This window comes from Hyaena hyaena, unplaced genomic scaffold (assembly GCF_003009895.1).
Source record: "Hyaena hyaena isolate Hyena2069 unplaced genomic scaffold, ASM300989v1 scaffold_156, whole genome shotgun sequence".
Lineage (NCBI taxonomy): Eukaryota > Metazoa > Chordata > Mammalia > Carnivora > Hyaenidae > Hyaena > Hyaena hyaena.
This window is the reverse complement of record NW_024080788.1, coordinates 3,016,728-3,030,872: the sequence shown is the minus strand read 5'-3', so window position 1 is coordinate 3,030,872 and position 14,145 is coordinate 3,016,728. Positions and strand designations below refer to the sequence as shown.

At 36.4% G+C, this 14,145-nt stretch overlaps 1 protein-coding gene across 7 annotated transcripts in view; it reads right to left on the bottom strand.

Annotated features, from left to right (window-relative positions):
* Window positions 1-14,145, bottom strand: part of FAM172A (family with sequence similarity 172 member A) — a 429,946-nt gene that overhangs the window by 41,762 nt on the left and 374,039 nt on the right. The window contains exon 11 of one of the 7 annotated variants that reach the window (XM_039239371.1): window positions 6,888-6,949. The exons of 5 other annotated variants lie outside the window; for them this stretch is intronic. In XM_039239371.1, the coding sequence (XP_039095302.1) occupies window positions 6,921-6,949 (29 nt within the window). In that variant the 3' untranslated portion in view covers window positions 6,888-6,920. Of the gene's footprint in view, window positions 1-6,887; window positions 6,950-6,987; window positions 7,026-14,145 lie in introns of those variants that run through there. One more of the 7 variants, XM_039239372.1, reaches the window with a different exon arrangement.

Genomic DNA, 14,145 nt, shown 5'->3' with positions numbered 1-14,145 from the left:
ATTACAAAGATAGTATCTACCCATAGTTCACAACAAACTTGGACAATATCCAAGTTTGAAGAAATGAAAACATGAGGTAGAAGTAAAAGAAGATAGACCAGAGCCAGAAACATGGATGGCAGAAACATAAAAATACCACTTCCAACTTCAAGAAAACACAAACCAGTTTTTCTTATTTAGAATGTGAGATGATAGAACAAACACGGGACAGGTACATGGTGTCCTGTTACGACAGAAGTATCTTCCACATTAGAGTTTATTTTACACTGAAAACTGCAAATAAATAATGATAAGACATCAGAGCGTGTCTGATAATCTGTGACAACAATTCTAATGCTGTCATTGTAGCCACCGGAGAAACCTGCACATACTGAGCCCTGACCCACCGAACCTTTTATCTGCCTGTGTACTCTCCACAGGCCAAGCAAATAAAGGCCAAATGATAATTTACACATGAATCAACTTTCTTTGCAGCACAGGCACCAGAGACATTTCTTTTCTCTGTTACTGAGAGAAAGGCAGCCAGGTCTAAGCTTGTCTCACTAGAAATCATACAAGTCAAACAGTGATTTGCAGGAAAATGGCAGATCAGTAAAGGGAAGCTGTTCTAAATGCATGATAAAAATGGCAGCCACAAAGGACTAGATGAATATTTAGTTTGAAAACAGGCCTGACAGGAACAATGAGTCTTTATCCTATTCAGAACAGGTAATGTCATACAAACTGAAATGGAGATACAATCCTGATAGAAGATTATATAAGATACTTGGGTGGGAATCTGTAAAGACTTCAACCTTCATTTGAATAAATGTACACTCATGGATCTTTTGCATCTAGATCTTACTCAGAGTACAGATAGTTATTTCACATGAATGACATGTAGATGGTATATTGCTAACTTCGATAATGAGAAATAAATCAATCAGGATGATTAAAAAAAGGTCTGTGCATGAAAAACGGGTACACATTTTACACCTTGGAACCTGCAAAGGAAAAAAAAAAGTACTTCTCTTCAGCCCAGGCCCCTTGGTGCTTAGGTCAACTTTCACAAATTCATTAAATTATCAAAATATTGCTATAGCCTTCCTTACAGGAACATAGTAATGAGCAATACTTGTCCTGGCTCATTTAACAGGGGAATGGAGATTTATTATTAAATTTGTGTTAATAGACCATTCCAAAGATGATTATATAATCTTCTAACAAATGATAGGTACTAACTAAGTCAATACAATTCATTTTTATTCCCTTACTACCACTTCTGCAGCCTTTGGTTTGCCACATTCCATCTGCCCCTTGGAATGCCTACCTTCCTACCCAACAATGTATATCCTTGATTTTCTTCAGACTTGGTTTACAATTCACTGTTGGGGTACCTGTAGCTGAAAGCTCGTTTTACTGCAGTTCTTAGACATAGAAGACCATTAGTAAGCGCTGTGATACACATGGACTCTCAACATGTGGGAATAGGCCAAAATCTTAAAAATCAATTTTATTCATGAGCTGTAAGGATAAGAAATGTGGTCTCATTTGTGGTTCATAAAATGAAATTTTGAATTTTTGTAGGGTGCAGAAATGGATCTGTAAACCCCGTGCCACAATCCATACTCCGAGACAATGCCAAAAATAGTAAGTGTTACGGGATTAAGTCATATCAGTTCTTGGTGATGAGCTGCATATGCCAAAAATCCTGGCAGTGAGCAAGTTTTTTTTTTTTTTTTTAATTTTACGTAATTGTTTCTCTCTACTTTTATAGTAGGAATTTTCTTAAACCTTTTCAACTGCTTCTCTTACCTCTTCTGTCCTTGAGGTTGAAACCCTCTTTTGCCCAGATCTCTCTTCTCAATTACCTATTCATTTGCCTACAGTCTGGCTGTTTAGTACTTTTTAAAGTCAAAATTAGCATTTCCCTTACAGTGAAAACTACTTGGTAAGAATCATATCTACTATTTTTACATAACTACAACCCGTATAGTGTCTTGGCTAGTGTTAGCCATCAGAATATTCTAGAGAACTCAACAGAATGGGTATAGAAGGAATGTTCTTCAACATAACAAAGGCCATATAGGACAAGCCCACAGCTAATAACAAACTCAATGGTGAAATGCTCAAATCTTTTCCTGTAATATCAGGAACAAGACAGTGATTCCCATTCTTGCCACTTTAATCAATCAGCATTGTACCGGAAGTGTGAGGGTAATTAGGCAAGAAAAAGACATAAAAGGCATCCATACTGGAAAGTAAATCTTTTTCTATTTTCAGATGACATGTTAATATACACACAAAGGACTCTAAGGACTCCACCAAAAAACCGCAATGAACTAAATACTAAATTCAGTAAAGTTGCAGGATACAAAATCAATATAAAAAATCAGTTGTGTTTCTACACACTAAAAATGGACTATTAGAAAGAGGAATTAAAAAATATACAATCTCATTTATAATAGTTATCAAAAGGAATAAAATACTTAGGAATAAATTTAACCAGGAAGGCAAAAGATCTATACAGTAAAAACTGTGAGACACTCATGAAAGAAATGAAAGCAGATGCAAATAAACGAAAAAAATACTGTGTTCATGAATTAGAGAAGAATTTCTATTGTAAAAATGTCCATAACACTCAGAGCAATCCCTATCAAAATTTCAATGGCACGGGGTACCTTAGTAGCTTAGTTGGTTAAGCACAGGGCTCTTGATTTCAGCTCAGGTCATGATCTCATAGTTTGAGCCCAGCATCAGGCTCTGTACTGACAGTGCAGAGCCTGCCTGGGATTCTGTCTCATTCTCTGCCTCCCTCACTTTCTGTCCACCCCCTCAAAAATAAATAAACATTAAAAAAATTTCAATGGCATTTTTCACAGAAATATAAGATACAATCCTAAATTTTGTATGGAACCAAAAAGACTGAATAACCAAAGCAAACTTGAAAAAGAAGAAAGCTGGAGACATCACACTTTCTGATTTCAAAGTCTATTATAAACCTATCGTAATCAAAAGAGTATGGTACTGGCATAAAAAAAAAAAAAAGACACATAGATCAATAGAACAGAAGAGGAGAAAGTCCACACATAAGCTTGTGCATATATGTCAACTGATTTTTGACCAATAAACCATAAATATACAATGGAGGAAGGATAGTATCTTCAACAAATGGTGGTAGAAAGACTGGAAACCATTATCTTGAAATGTTATCTGTACTCCCATGTTCATTGCAACATTATTCACAATAGCCAAGGCACAGAAACAATGTAAGTGTCCAAAAACAGATAAGTACATCAAGAAAATGTGGTCATATATACACAATATAATAGTACTGAGCACTAAAAAAGAAGGAAATCATGTTATTTGTGACAAAATAGATGAACCTGGAGGGTATTAGCGCTAAGTCAAATAAGCTAGTCAGAGACAGGTAACTACTGCCTGTTATCACTTACATTTGGAATCTTAAAAAAAAAAAAAAAATAAAAGAAAGAAAAGAAAGGAAAAAGAGAAAGAAAAAAAGTGGCTGAGTTGCCCGGAGCTGTGGGATGGGAGACACAGGGAGAGGCTGATAAAACTACTACATAAAAAACAACAAAGACTTTTTGAGAGATGCTTATTGCTGAGGCCTCTTCAGGATGTATTTTTTTTAATGTTTCTTCTTTTTAAATTTTTTTATTTTTGAGAGAGAGAGATAGAGGCAGCGTGAGCAGGGGAGGGTCAGAGAGAGAGGGAGACACAGAATCTGAAACAGGCTCCAGGCTCTGAGCTAGGTGTCAGCACAGAGTCCGACGCGGGGCTCGAACCCACGAACCGCGAGATCATGACCTGAGCTCAAGTCGGATGCTCAACTGACTGAGCCACCCAGAAGCCCTTCAGGATGTATTTTTGAAAGTAAAGCCACAATTTACCTAGTGATTTTCATTCTTATATTAAGCCAAGTCACAGGTAGATTCATAAAACAGTTCTGACACACTTAAAGGTAAATTTCATGACCACTAGATATGACGGCCTGAAATGTTACACTTAGTGACCTCAAAGACATAAAGTCTGGATGATAAAAAAGGAGCAAAGAAAGACTAAATTAGAATGGTCATGATTGTATCCTTAATTTTATGACATCTTTGAGGAATAACCTCAATTACTAAATTTCTCTTTCTATTAATGTTTTCTCACAAGTAGATTTATTTTTAATTTTTTTTGTTAAGAAAAAGTTATCCTCATTTTCAAAGTGATACGAAAATACTGTGTTGACTTGATGTTATCTCATTTGTAAGGCATAAAGGTCTATGAACTGTAAATGCAAAGCAGGTGCGTCTTCCCATATGTAAAGATGACAAAAGAACAAGGATAAGATGCTGGCTGGCAGAAACTTTTAAAAAGCAACATGGAGGAAGAAATCAGAAGCTTTCTAAAGTACAAAACAAAGCCAGACAGAAAAGAGAGTGTAAATTTGAATCAGCTTAATTCAGTGCATTTAAGGTGCTATTTAATCAGGGTTTTTGTTTTTGTTTGTTTACTTAGGTTTAGGAACAGGAGACAGCATGTGTATAAACCTAGGGCTACCTCCCAACTTCATTTCATTATGTATTATGTTCTTCAGCATCACTACATTTGGTAAGACCAGCTTCTTATCAAAGTCTTCTCTCCTTGTCCTATCATTCATCCTGTTCCCTCCTTATTGATCATCAGACGATGAAAGAGACAATGGATCGCTTTACTAGCATCAATATATAAAGCAGACATAGATAGCATCTACTCAATCCACCAGGTCTGTCGATCTGCCATGGGGGAAACTGGATTGGTCTCTAATTTGATGTTCACAAAAGTGAGCTGATAATTGCAGAGAAATTTGTGATCTTCAAATGTTTCAATAATGATTTTGGATAACATCAGTACTTTCTGAAGTCTCTAAATTAACTTGATGGGACTGTAACTTTAGAAGTCATCCCAATTTGCGTCTTTGAAGTAAAGCACCAAATTTATCCTTTCCTGATTCTGGTTTTCCTTATTACTGCTGTGCTACCAACATAACTAATGGAAATAAAATCCACTCCCCCAAAGCAAGTCACCTTGCTGCTTAGAGGTATGAATACATGAACAAAATACCAAGCACACACAGAAAGTTACCTACAAAAGGTGATAAAACTCACAAGTGAAGGGTATGGTTTCCAGACAACTGTGCCATAATATTAAAATGGTAAAATGACAGTCATGGAAGTAGGAAGAACTAGTTAGAATCTGGGAACATCTCTTCTTCATACTTGACTGCCAAAATGTATGAGAGGCATTTTTCTTTTCAAGTCTGAATGGGGCTGACTGGGAAAAAAAAAAACCCAAAAACCAACCTTTTTGCAAAGGGTTACTTAGTCACTGGGTAAAGAAGGTACAAAACAGACATTCTACATTTGTCAGGCAACATTAAGCTGTGAATTCTATCTATCTATCTATCTATCTATCTATCTATCTATCTATCTATCTATCCATCTATCCATCCATCCATCCATCCATCCATCCATCCATCCATCCATCCATCCATCCATTCATTAGAGAGCGAGAGAGAGCGAGAGAGCGAGAGAGAGCATGCCTGAGTGGGAAAGAGGAGCAATGGGAGGAAGAGAAAGAGGATCTTTTAAAAAGTTTTTTAAATGTTTTTTAATTTATTTCTGAGAGAGAGAGAGAGAGAGAGAGAGAGAGCGAGCAGGGGAGGGTCAGAGAGAGAGGGAGATACAGAATCCAAAACAGGCTCCAGGCTTTGAGCTGGCAGTCAGCACAGAGCCCGATGCAGGGCTTGAACTCATGAACCGTGAGCTCATGACCTGAGCGGAAGCCGGACGCTTAACTGACTGAGCCACCCAGGCACCCCAAGAAAGAGGATCTTAAGCAGGCCTCATGCTCAGTGCGGAGTCAGATGTGGGACTCAGTCCCATGACTGTGGAATCATGACTTGAGCTGAAATCATGACCTGAGCTGAGTTGGTCCTTCAACGGACTCAGTCACCCAGGTGCCCCTAAGCTGTGCATTCTTAATAAAATGTTATTAAAATCCCTTAATAGAGAAATTAAGGGAACAAGAAATTGGTTTTGAAATTATGTGTTCATTGTTGGGGCTATTGAAAAAGTGCTCATCACCGTGGCCAACAGTGGATCTGCACCCTTCACATGAAATCTCCATTGTTTAGAAATAGCTAAATTTGAGGGTATACACCAGCCTATATTAGTCCATGAGCAGTTTTATAGATCCTTACATTCTAGTCAAATAATTTATAGCTCACATTACGAGTCTCATGTCCTGGTAAAAGAAAAAATTTAAAGTCGCATGCATTTGCTGTTTTTCTTACTTGCCATGAAACCTCCCTCTGATTTCTAGAATACTTCCTTAAATAAGTGTTTGAAGATAAAAACAGAGCATGGTTAAATGCCAAAACTTTACTTGCACTTTTCCTTCCCAAATTTATTCCTCTCCTAGAACTTCCTACTCTCAGTAAATGACACTGCCCAGATGTTCAAGCCAAAAATCTAGGAATCATCCTTCATCCTTTCTATCGCTTCACTTCCCATATCTAAAGGATTAAGACATGCTGGACACTTCTTCCTATCTCTACTACTACCATCATTCAAGCCACCATAATCTCCTGCCTAGGCTACCGCAATAGCTTCCCAAGTAATCAGCTGCTTACATTCTTGCTCCCCCACCAATCCATTTTCCCTCTAGAAATTAGATCCTATCACTCTCCATCTTGAGAACCTCAGATGGCATCCTGCGTACTTTGAATAAGAAAGAAATTCAGACTCCAGGTCTACAAGTTCCTGAACAATCTGCCCTTGCCTTTACCCCCCTTCTTGCTCTACACGCTTCACAAACACTTGCCTGCTTTTCTGTTCCTTTCTGTTTCCTTGGTCTGTGTAGAGTAAATCTGTGGGTCTTCAAGGCGGATGAACTTACATCATGATAAATTTACATGAATTTCCTGCGGGTCGAGGAAATATACACAGCATAATTCAGGGCCAAACATGACGTCTGTTAGTTGCACTTAGAAATGCCCTCTGTGTCATTAAGCATAAGGAAAAAACCAGATTATTTTGAATCCCACAAAACAAGTAGCCGCACAGGTATAATTTAAAGTACCATTTCATTCTTTATTTGTTGTAATTAGTTATGTATAATCAGCAATGCAAGATTATAAACATAATAATGTCTTCTATACATTTCTACATGTGTAAAAATTATGAGCTTATCAAGGGAGAGACTTCCTCAAGGACTATAGTCTTTGTTTATACGTAAGAATGAAAATTGTGATTATACACTTCACAATGCTGAAAAGTTCCACATTACTTTCATTTACAGTTGTACTATTTAAAATAACTGTACTAAAAATTGTACTAATTTTTTTTTCTTCCTTGGTGTTTTGTAAAAAGGCTTTATAAGAAGAAACTAATTTTCTTCTGGCTCCTCACAGGAGCATCCGGAATGCCACTATTTGAAGACTTTCATTGTGACACACAAAATGCTGACACTGATTATACATTTGAAAATGATGAATTGTTTTACTCATTAGTATGGGAAGCATTATAAACCCTTAAAACAAGGCATTTTGCATAGATTTTATCTGACAGGACATTAGTAATTTCAAACCCTCCAGAATCTTGAAGAAGCCAAATGAGTCAAACAAAATAAATATGGACTGTCATTATTACTGTATGTCAATTGTTACTGGGTAATAATTGTCAATAATGATTTTACTATTAGTTTTGTATTAAACTAAAAAGTACAGAATATAAAGAATCATAATAGAGAAATAGAAACCCTAGCATTAGTATTTTGTTAAGTAAAGTAAAAAGATAAAAATTCAAATGTAAAAAACTAATTTTGGATGATAAAGTAAACTAAAGTACAATTATAATGTTAATTGAGAAACTGTTCTGAATGGCAAATAAGAGCTTCCCTCCTTAAAAGGACTCCTCTCCATTAAAACCTTTATGTATAAGGGCGCCTGGGTGGCTCAGTCGGTTAAGCATCTGAATGGTGATTGTGGCTCAGGTCATGATTCCATGGTAAGTATGGAACCTGCCTGGGATTCTCTCTCTCCCTTCTTCCCTCTCTGTCCCTCTCCTGCTCGTGCTCTCTTCCTCTCTTTCAAAATAAATAGACACTAAAAAAAAAACAAAACCCAAAAAACCTTTACATATAATGGAAACCATCCTCAAATTTGATTAATAAAATGCAGGATTTGTAACTCTAATCAGAAACTGAAAATATGAACAGACTTAAAATGTAAAGCAAGGGGCACCTGGGTGGCTCAGTCGCTTAAGCGTCCGACTTCAGCTCAGGTCATGATTTTGCGGTTTGTGGGATCGAGCCCCACGTCGGGCTCTGTGCTGACAGCTAGCTCAGAGCCTGGAGCCTGCTTCAGATTCTGTATCTCCCTCTCTCTCTGACCCTCACCTGCTCACGCTCTCTCTCTCTCTCTCAGAAATAAAGACATTAAAAAAGTTAAAAAAAAAAGTAAAGCAAATTTTGGTATATGGAAACAATTTTTGGAAACATAGCAGGTGTTTCTTTCCATAAATTTTGAGGCGACTTTGCAATTTTTTAAACAAGCCTATATAGAATAAGAGATTAAAGCTTAGGAAAAGTTCCCCTTCAATAGGTATGATGAACTCTTTTGAAAATTTCAGACTTACTGGTTTGTAGCTGAAATAAGTGATCATTTAAACAGCAATTTTAAATGAGAGGAAAGAAAAGAATTAGCTTGGAAAAGAATCAATGTATGAAGTAGTATGAAGAAAAATAGAAATATTAGAGAGAGATAAAGCTCATTATTTCAATGGAAAGATCTGGTAACTACATAGGCACAATAGCAAACAATGGCTACAGAGATAGCAATTCTGAGGAAGAGCCAAGTGAGTCTTGCTCACACTCAGTTTATTTTACTATTCCACAGATGGATCTAAGTCATGATGGGAATCACCTCTAAATCTCTTTTTTTTTTTTTATTTATTTTTTTTTAATGTTTTATTTCTAGGAGAGAGAGAGACAGCGTGAGCAGGGGAGGGTCAGAGAGAGAGGGAGTCACAGACCTAAACAGGCTCCAGGCTCTGAGCTGGCAGTCAGCACAGAGCCCGACGCGGGGCTCGAACCCACGAACCGCGAGATCATGACCTAAGCGAAAGTCGGACGCTCAACCGACTAAGCCACCCAGGCGCCCCATAATCACCTCTAAATCTTAAATAAATATTTTACTATGTCATTATCAATTGTTGGTATTATAAATAACACAATCTATGTAATATGAAAAATCCAACCATTCCACGTCTTTTCCTGGATCTGGTTTGGGCATGACAATGTTCAGTATTTTTAAAATGATGGGACTAAGAACACTATGAAACAAAGGGTTAACTGCATTTCTAGGCTGCGGTTTCACAAAAAGGAGTGACAAAAACATTGTTGTATGCATTAATGATATTCTAGTGCATATAAAGCATTTCTTAAGATAATGAGGAAAAGAAGAAAAATCGGATAATGGGTAAGGACGCTTTAAAAAAACATAATGACCACAAAATTTAGTGTAGAATTAAACTGTGTTTAAATTTGAAGAAAAGAGAATTTAAAAATCTTCTTATTTATATTTCAACTAGGAATTGCAAATGTGATATGGGCATTAGCTATTATTAATCTTTAAATAATTAAGAAAACTATAGAAAATCACAATCTGATTTGACTCTTTGAATCACGTTACCAGAAGCTTAACGTTTGACTATAGAAGTTATCCTCAGTCTTTTTCATTTCTACTCAGTCTGTCATTTTAGCCACTGCAGAAACCAAACCGAATCAAATCAAAATTCATTTTGTTCACTGATATCAATACACATGAAACATATTTGTCTCTAGATACTGAAATGTAATACTTTTCTGGTATTATCTGATAAAGAAAAGCTTTCCAAAATTAAAAGAGTATCTTTCATTTTCTTCTAGTTCCATCAAGGTTTTCTACTTTACCATCTGGGTATACACAGCCAGTAGGAACCACATTTCAAGTGTGAGGGAATTTTAAAGAAAATAATTTAAAATGGAATGCTGTTAAGTAGCACTAGTCTCTGACACTGATGGTTTTGTTTTGGGATACATAATATAAAACCATTTCCTCAAGATATTTTGTGTTCAGCATAAAATACTTAAAATGTCTCATTTCCGAGAGATCTGGTGGGAGTTCATGACAGATGTGTTATTTCTTTCTTTTTTTTTTTTTTAAAACAGCATTATTTTGTCTAATTAGCACTGATGATTTACCCATGGCAGTATGATCTTATTGTGAGGAAAGAAAAGTAGACCAGCTTCTTTGGAGAAAAAAAAAGACTGGGTAAGAGGGAAGAAAGGCACTTTTTTTTTTAAAGGTATTTTGCAGCAAATGCCCACAAATAGCCCACAGAGAGTTCATTTATTTATGCATCACCATATGATCAATCTGATTGCCTTTAGTCTCAAACAGAGAAAGCCTTGGTACAAAGCATTCTCCAGGTGTTAGTTTAGGTTTGTCATTATTTCCTATTTATAGACTCTGTCTAGTAAAAGAAGACAAATTACTGTAAGTGGGGGTAAATGTGATTAAATGAGTCCTCTGAAGATAAGAGGGTACATGGACAAGGGTCATTAACACAAGTGACCTCCCTTTGCGCAGACCATATTTTTATTTTGTGGATTTGAAAAAAAAACCCAAACAACAAACTACAGAGCAAGAATAATTTCTCCTAGACATATCCAAGGAAAACTGTATCCTTTTATCCTAATAAGCATTTTAATGACACACTGATAATACCCAAATAGTCACAGAATACATTAAAAACAATATTGGAGAAATTATTCACCCTAGGGAAACTAATTGGAAATACTGAAGAAACGTGGTTATAATCACATAAGATACAAGGGCTAGCATGTAAATTGGTGGATACTGAGATCTTCTGATCAAGGGAAAAGTTTAAATTTGTAAAGTTTCAATTAAAACATCTACACTCTTTCTTCCACCTGATTGTAGCCCCATATGGCAAGGTCAGCCCTTTCAGTGAACAAACAGCTCAGTCGCCTCCAGTGTAGCTGTTATCTGCCTCAACAAGGGGAGACATTTGGCACAGCCTAAAGCTGGGGCATGAACCCTGGCTAAGCTTAAGACATTTATCTGACAGCATCAGCTGACACTCCACAAACACATTTGCTCTCCATGACCTCAGAGCATTCGTGATTAATCAAAAATGTATCTTGGATCTTGAGAACAAGCTACAACCAGGCACACACAAAAAAGAATATGCTCTCGATCTTGCTTATCGACTCAAGAGGTATATTGAATTTAGAAATAGCAAATAGAATAAAATGATCAATATGTTCTCACTTGTCCATGGAAGAGCAAACTTTATCCCTCAAGCAAAAGACATTGATCATGTAAATGTTTCAGAACTGCTTTCCAACTGAAGAATGTAAAATGTACATGGCTTATTGGGGGTGGGGAAGGAGGCCCACCAAAGAGGAGCTTTTGCTTTAACTTAAACACACACACACACACACTACAGCTTAAAGACATAGAGCGTATGTTTGTATGTAGTGTGTTGTACTTTTAAAAACCTGTGTGTTCCGCTTAAAAACCTTTTTTTGGTAACATGTTGCCAAATGTTCTTAACAAAACATTATGAAACAGACTTTAAAACTTAATGAAGGAACATTATTTGTGCAGAGAAAACTCCCTGTCTCAATTTAAATGAGACACAGTTATAACATATCCCCTATGCACTATTTGCAATTTATAATTTATGTCTCTTGGTTCAAACTCACTATTTTCTGCAGTCATCTGCTAAGTAGTATGATTAGCATGTGAATATTGTACTATTCCGCTTCCCAACACAGTATAAATTACTCTATTTTAAATTTCCTTTATATTTTTCACTTCTAATAATAACACTGAACTCTGATTAAAACAAAGGGAAATAGAATTCTTATGCCCCACCCTTGATAATATGAAAATGATTATTATTAAAAAAAATCGCTACAACTGAACTTATTAAATTCCATTTTTGCCTGGTTACCCATTGGTTAGGTTACAGTTGCTCACGATGCTACGGCAGATCGTTCCACTAAGGAAAAACTACATGTCCCAGTCCCTGTTGGCATGGCAAACAAACTTTCATAGCATGTGCTCACTCTATAAAATGGTGGTACTAATTAGAAGATATAAACTCATGCTGAGACATGATATGAATCGGCTTTATGTATCTAGTAAGCTCACAGCAGTACTAGATTTATACTGTTGTTGCTTTAAACTAACACTAAACAGAAAATTCAACTTCTAAATTTGTACCAGAAGAGAGCAAAAGTGATTGAGTTGAGAAAACAAAACCTCAGTCCCTCATTTTAGGTTTCACTTCTCAACTGTTTCCTGTGCACTTAGAGGTTGCCCAGCACTCCTCTCCCATATGTTTACCTAACTTAAATTCTTCAAACATGAATTGCAAGTACCAGATAGCACAGCTGTATGTTTTGACATCCATGGTGAAAATGAGCAGAAAATCTAACTGTTCCATATCAAGAAGTATTTTTACTAGTGCTAATGTGCCTTAAATACCTTGTTCCACAGATGAGTGGCCTGGCACCTGCTGCATGAGAAATAGCCAATTACTGTTCAGTGTCTCTAATTTTCTGATTCAATTAGCATGCTTCAGAGCTTTCCAGTTTAATTGCAAACTACTTCACAGTTAGCTCTCTGATTAATCATTGCCCATCTGCAAGCCATCGGAAAACTTAGTGGAACAAATTTGTGTACTTTGGAATGCTGGGAGCTTAGCAAATCAAACTTGTTTTGGTATATAAAGCTTTAATTTTGTTTGCCCTTTTCAGCTGCACTTGTGAGAAGCTCCGTACTGATTAAACAGGAAGTCCGGACAATAATATGCTACATTATGCATATAATTACTGTAAATACAACCGAGATTGTAGAAACATCATTTAAGGTTAGGCACTAACATGAATGGAGAAGGAGGTCAAGAAAACACATTTGGAATCAATTTCTTTCCATTATGACCAAATGTAAGTATCAAGAAAAAAAAAAAGGCTGTGTGACACACAGTGATGTCATTACAGCACCTGTTCCCCTGAAGGCATTTTAGATTCCGGCTCTTCATGTGTTCATAAGATCCTTCTTGTTATTTAATTAGTAGAGTTCTAAGTTTTAAAAGCTTTGTTTACAAAACATATATTAGGGATTTTAAAGCAAACTGGCATCGCATTGTTTATGCTTCATTTTCCAAGCTTTCTTGCTGGTCCACTGAATGTATGAATGACAGTGTCAGAAAACAAAACTGTTTTAATCGAGCTTTGAGTGGAGTTTAGATTATATCTTAACCTATAATCATGATTTCTTCATTTCTGAACAATGAAACATGAATTGCACATTTTGTTCACTCGTAGGAGCAAATACCATGGAGAGGAATCCACACTGCAGGAGGAAGGAGACTCTAAGAAATGAACTCCAATGTCCTTTCCAACTCTCAGTTTCTCCGCTTACTTTACATTTTGTAAAATTTAAGATTATCCTCATATAATTTTGAAAAACATCCAAATGTGTCTACTATATCTGAGCTTTTATTTCCAAGACTAACTCGTAAGCTCAGGAGGGCAGGGACTACGTGTCTAGATCACCCCTGCATCCCGGCGCATCAGGGAGAGACTGCACATCCTTGGTGCTCGAAAAAAAATGGGAGGAGAATCAGTTCTAAATTTTCCATGTCATGTATCAGTGCCAGGTTGGACCCTGTGTTCTCCTAAAACCTCAACAGGATGCAGTCACGCTATCTCATAAAGGTCTTGACAAATATCATTCTATAAATATTTGGATGAAAGAGTAACACAGAGAGAAGAGTGCTTTGCTAATTACGATGTCCTGTAATGATTCGTTGTTAGCAACAAATAACAAAAAGGATTTTTCCGTCTTTTATGAAGAACCTTAACATGTTATGGAAATGTCTAAAAGCTGAAAGCTAAAACCCAACTGATAGCTCTAAAAATAACATTAAAGTTGGAAGAATGGTTTTTGGAAATTGCGCAGCACAAAAAAGTTCACTTAAGAATTTTTTTTACAAATAGAGACACTCAGCGTGGAATGACTCTCTGATTCTGTTAACAGAA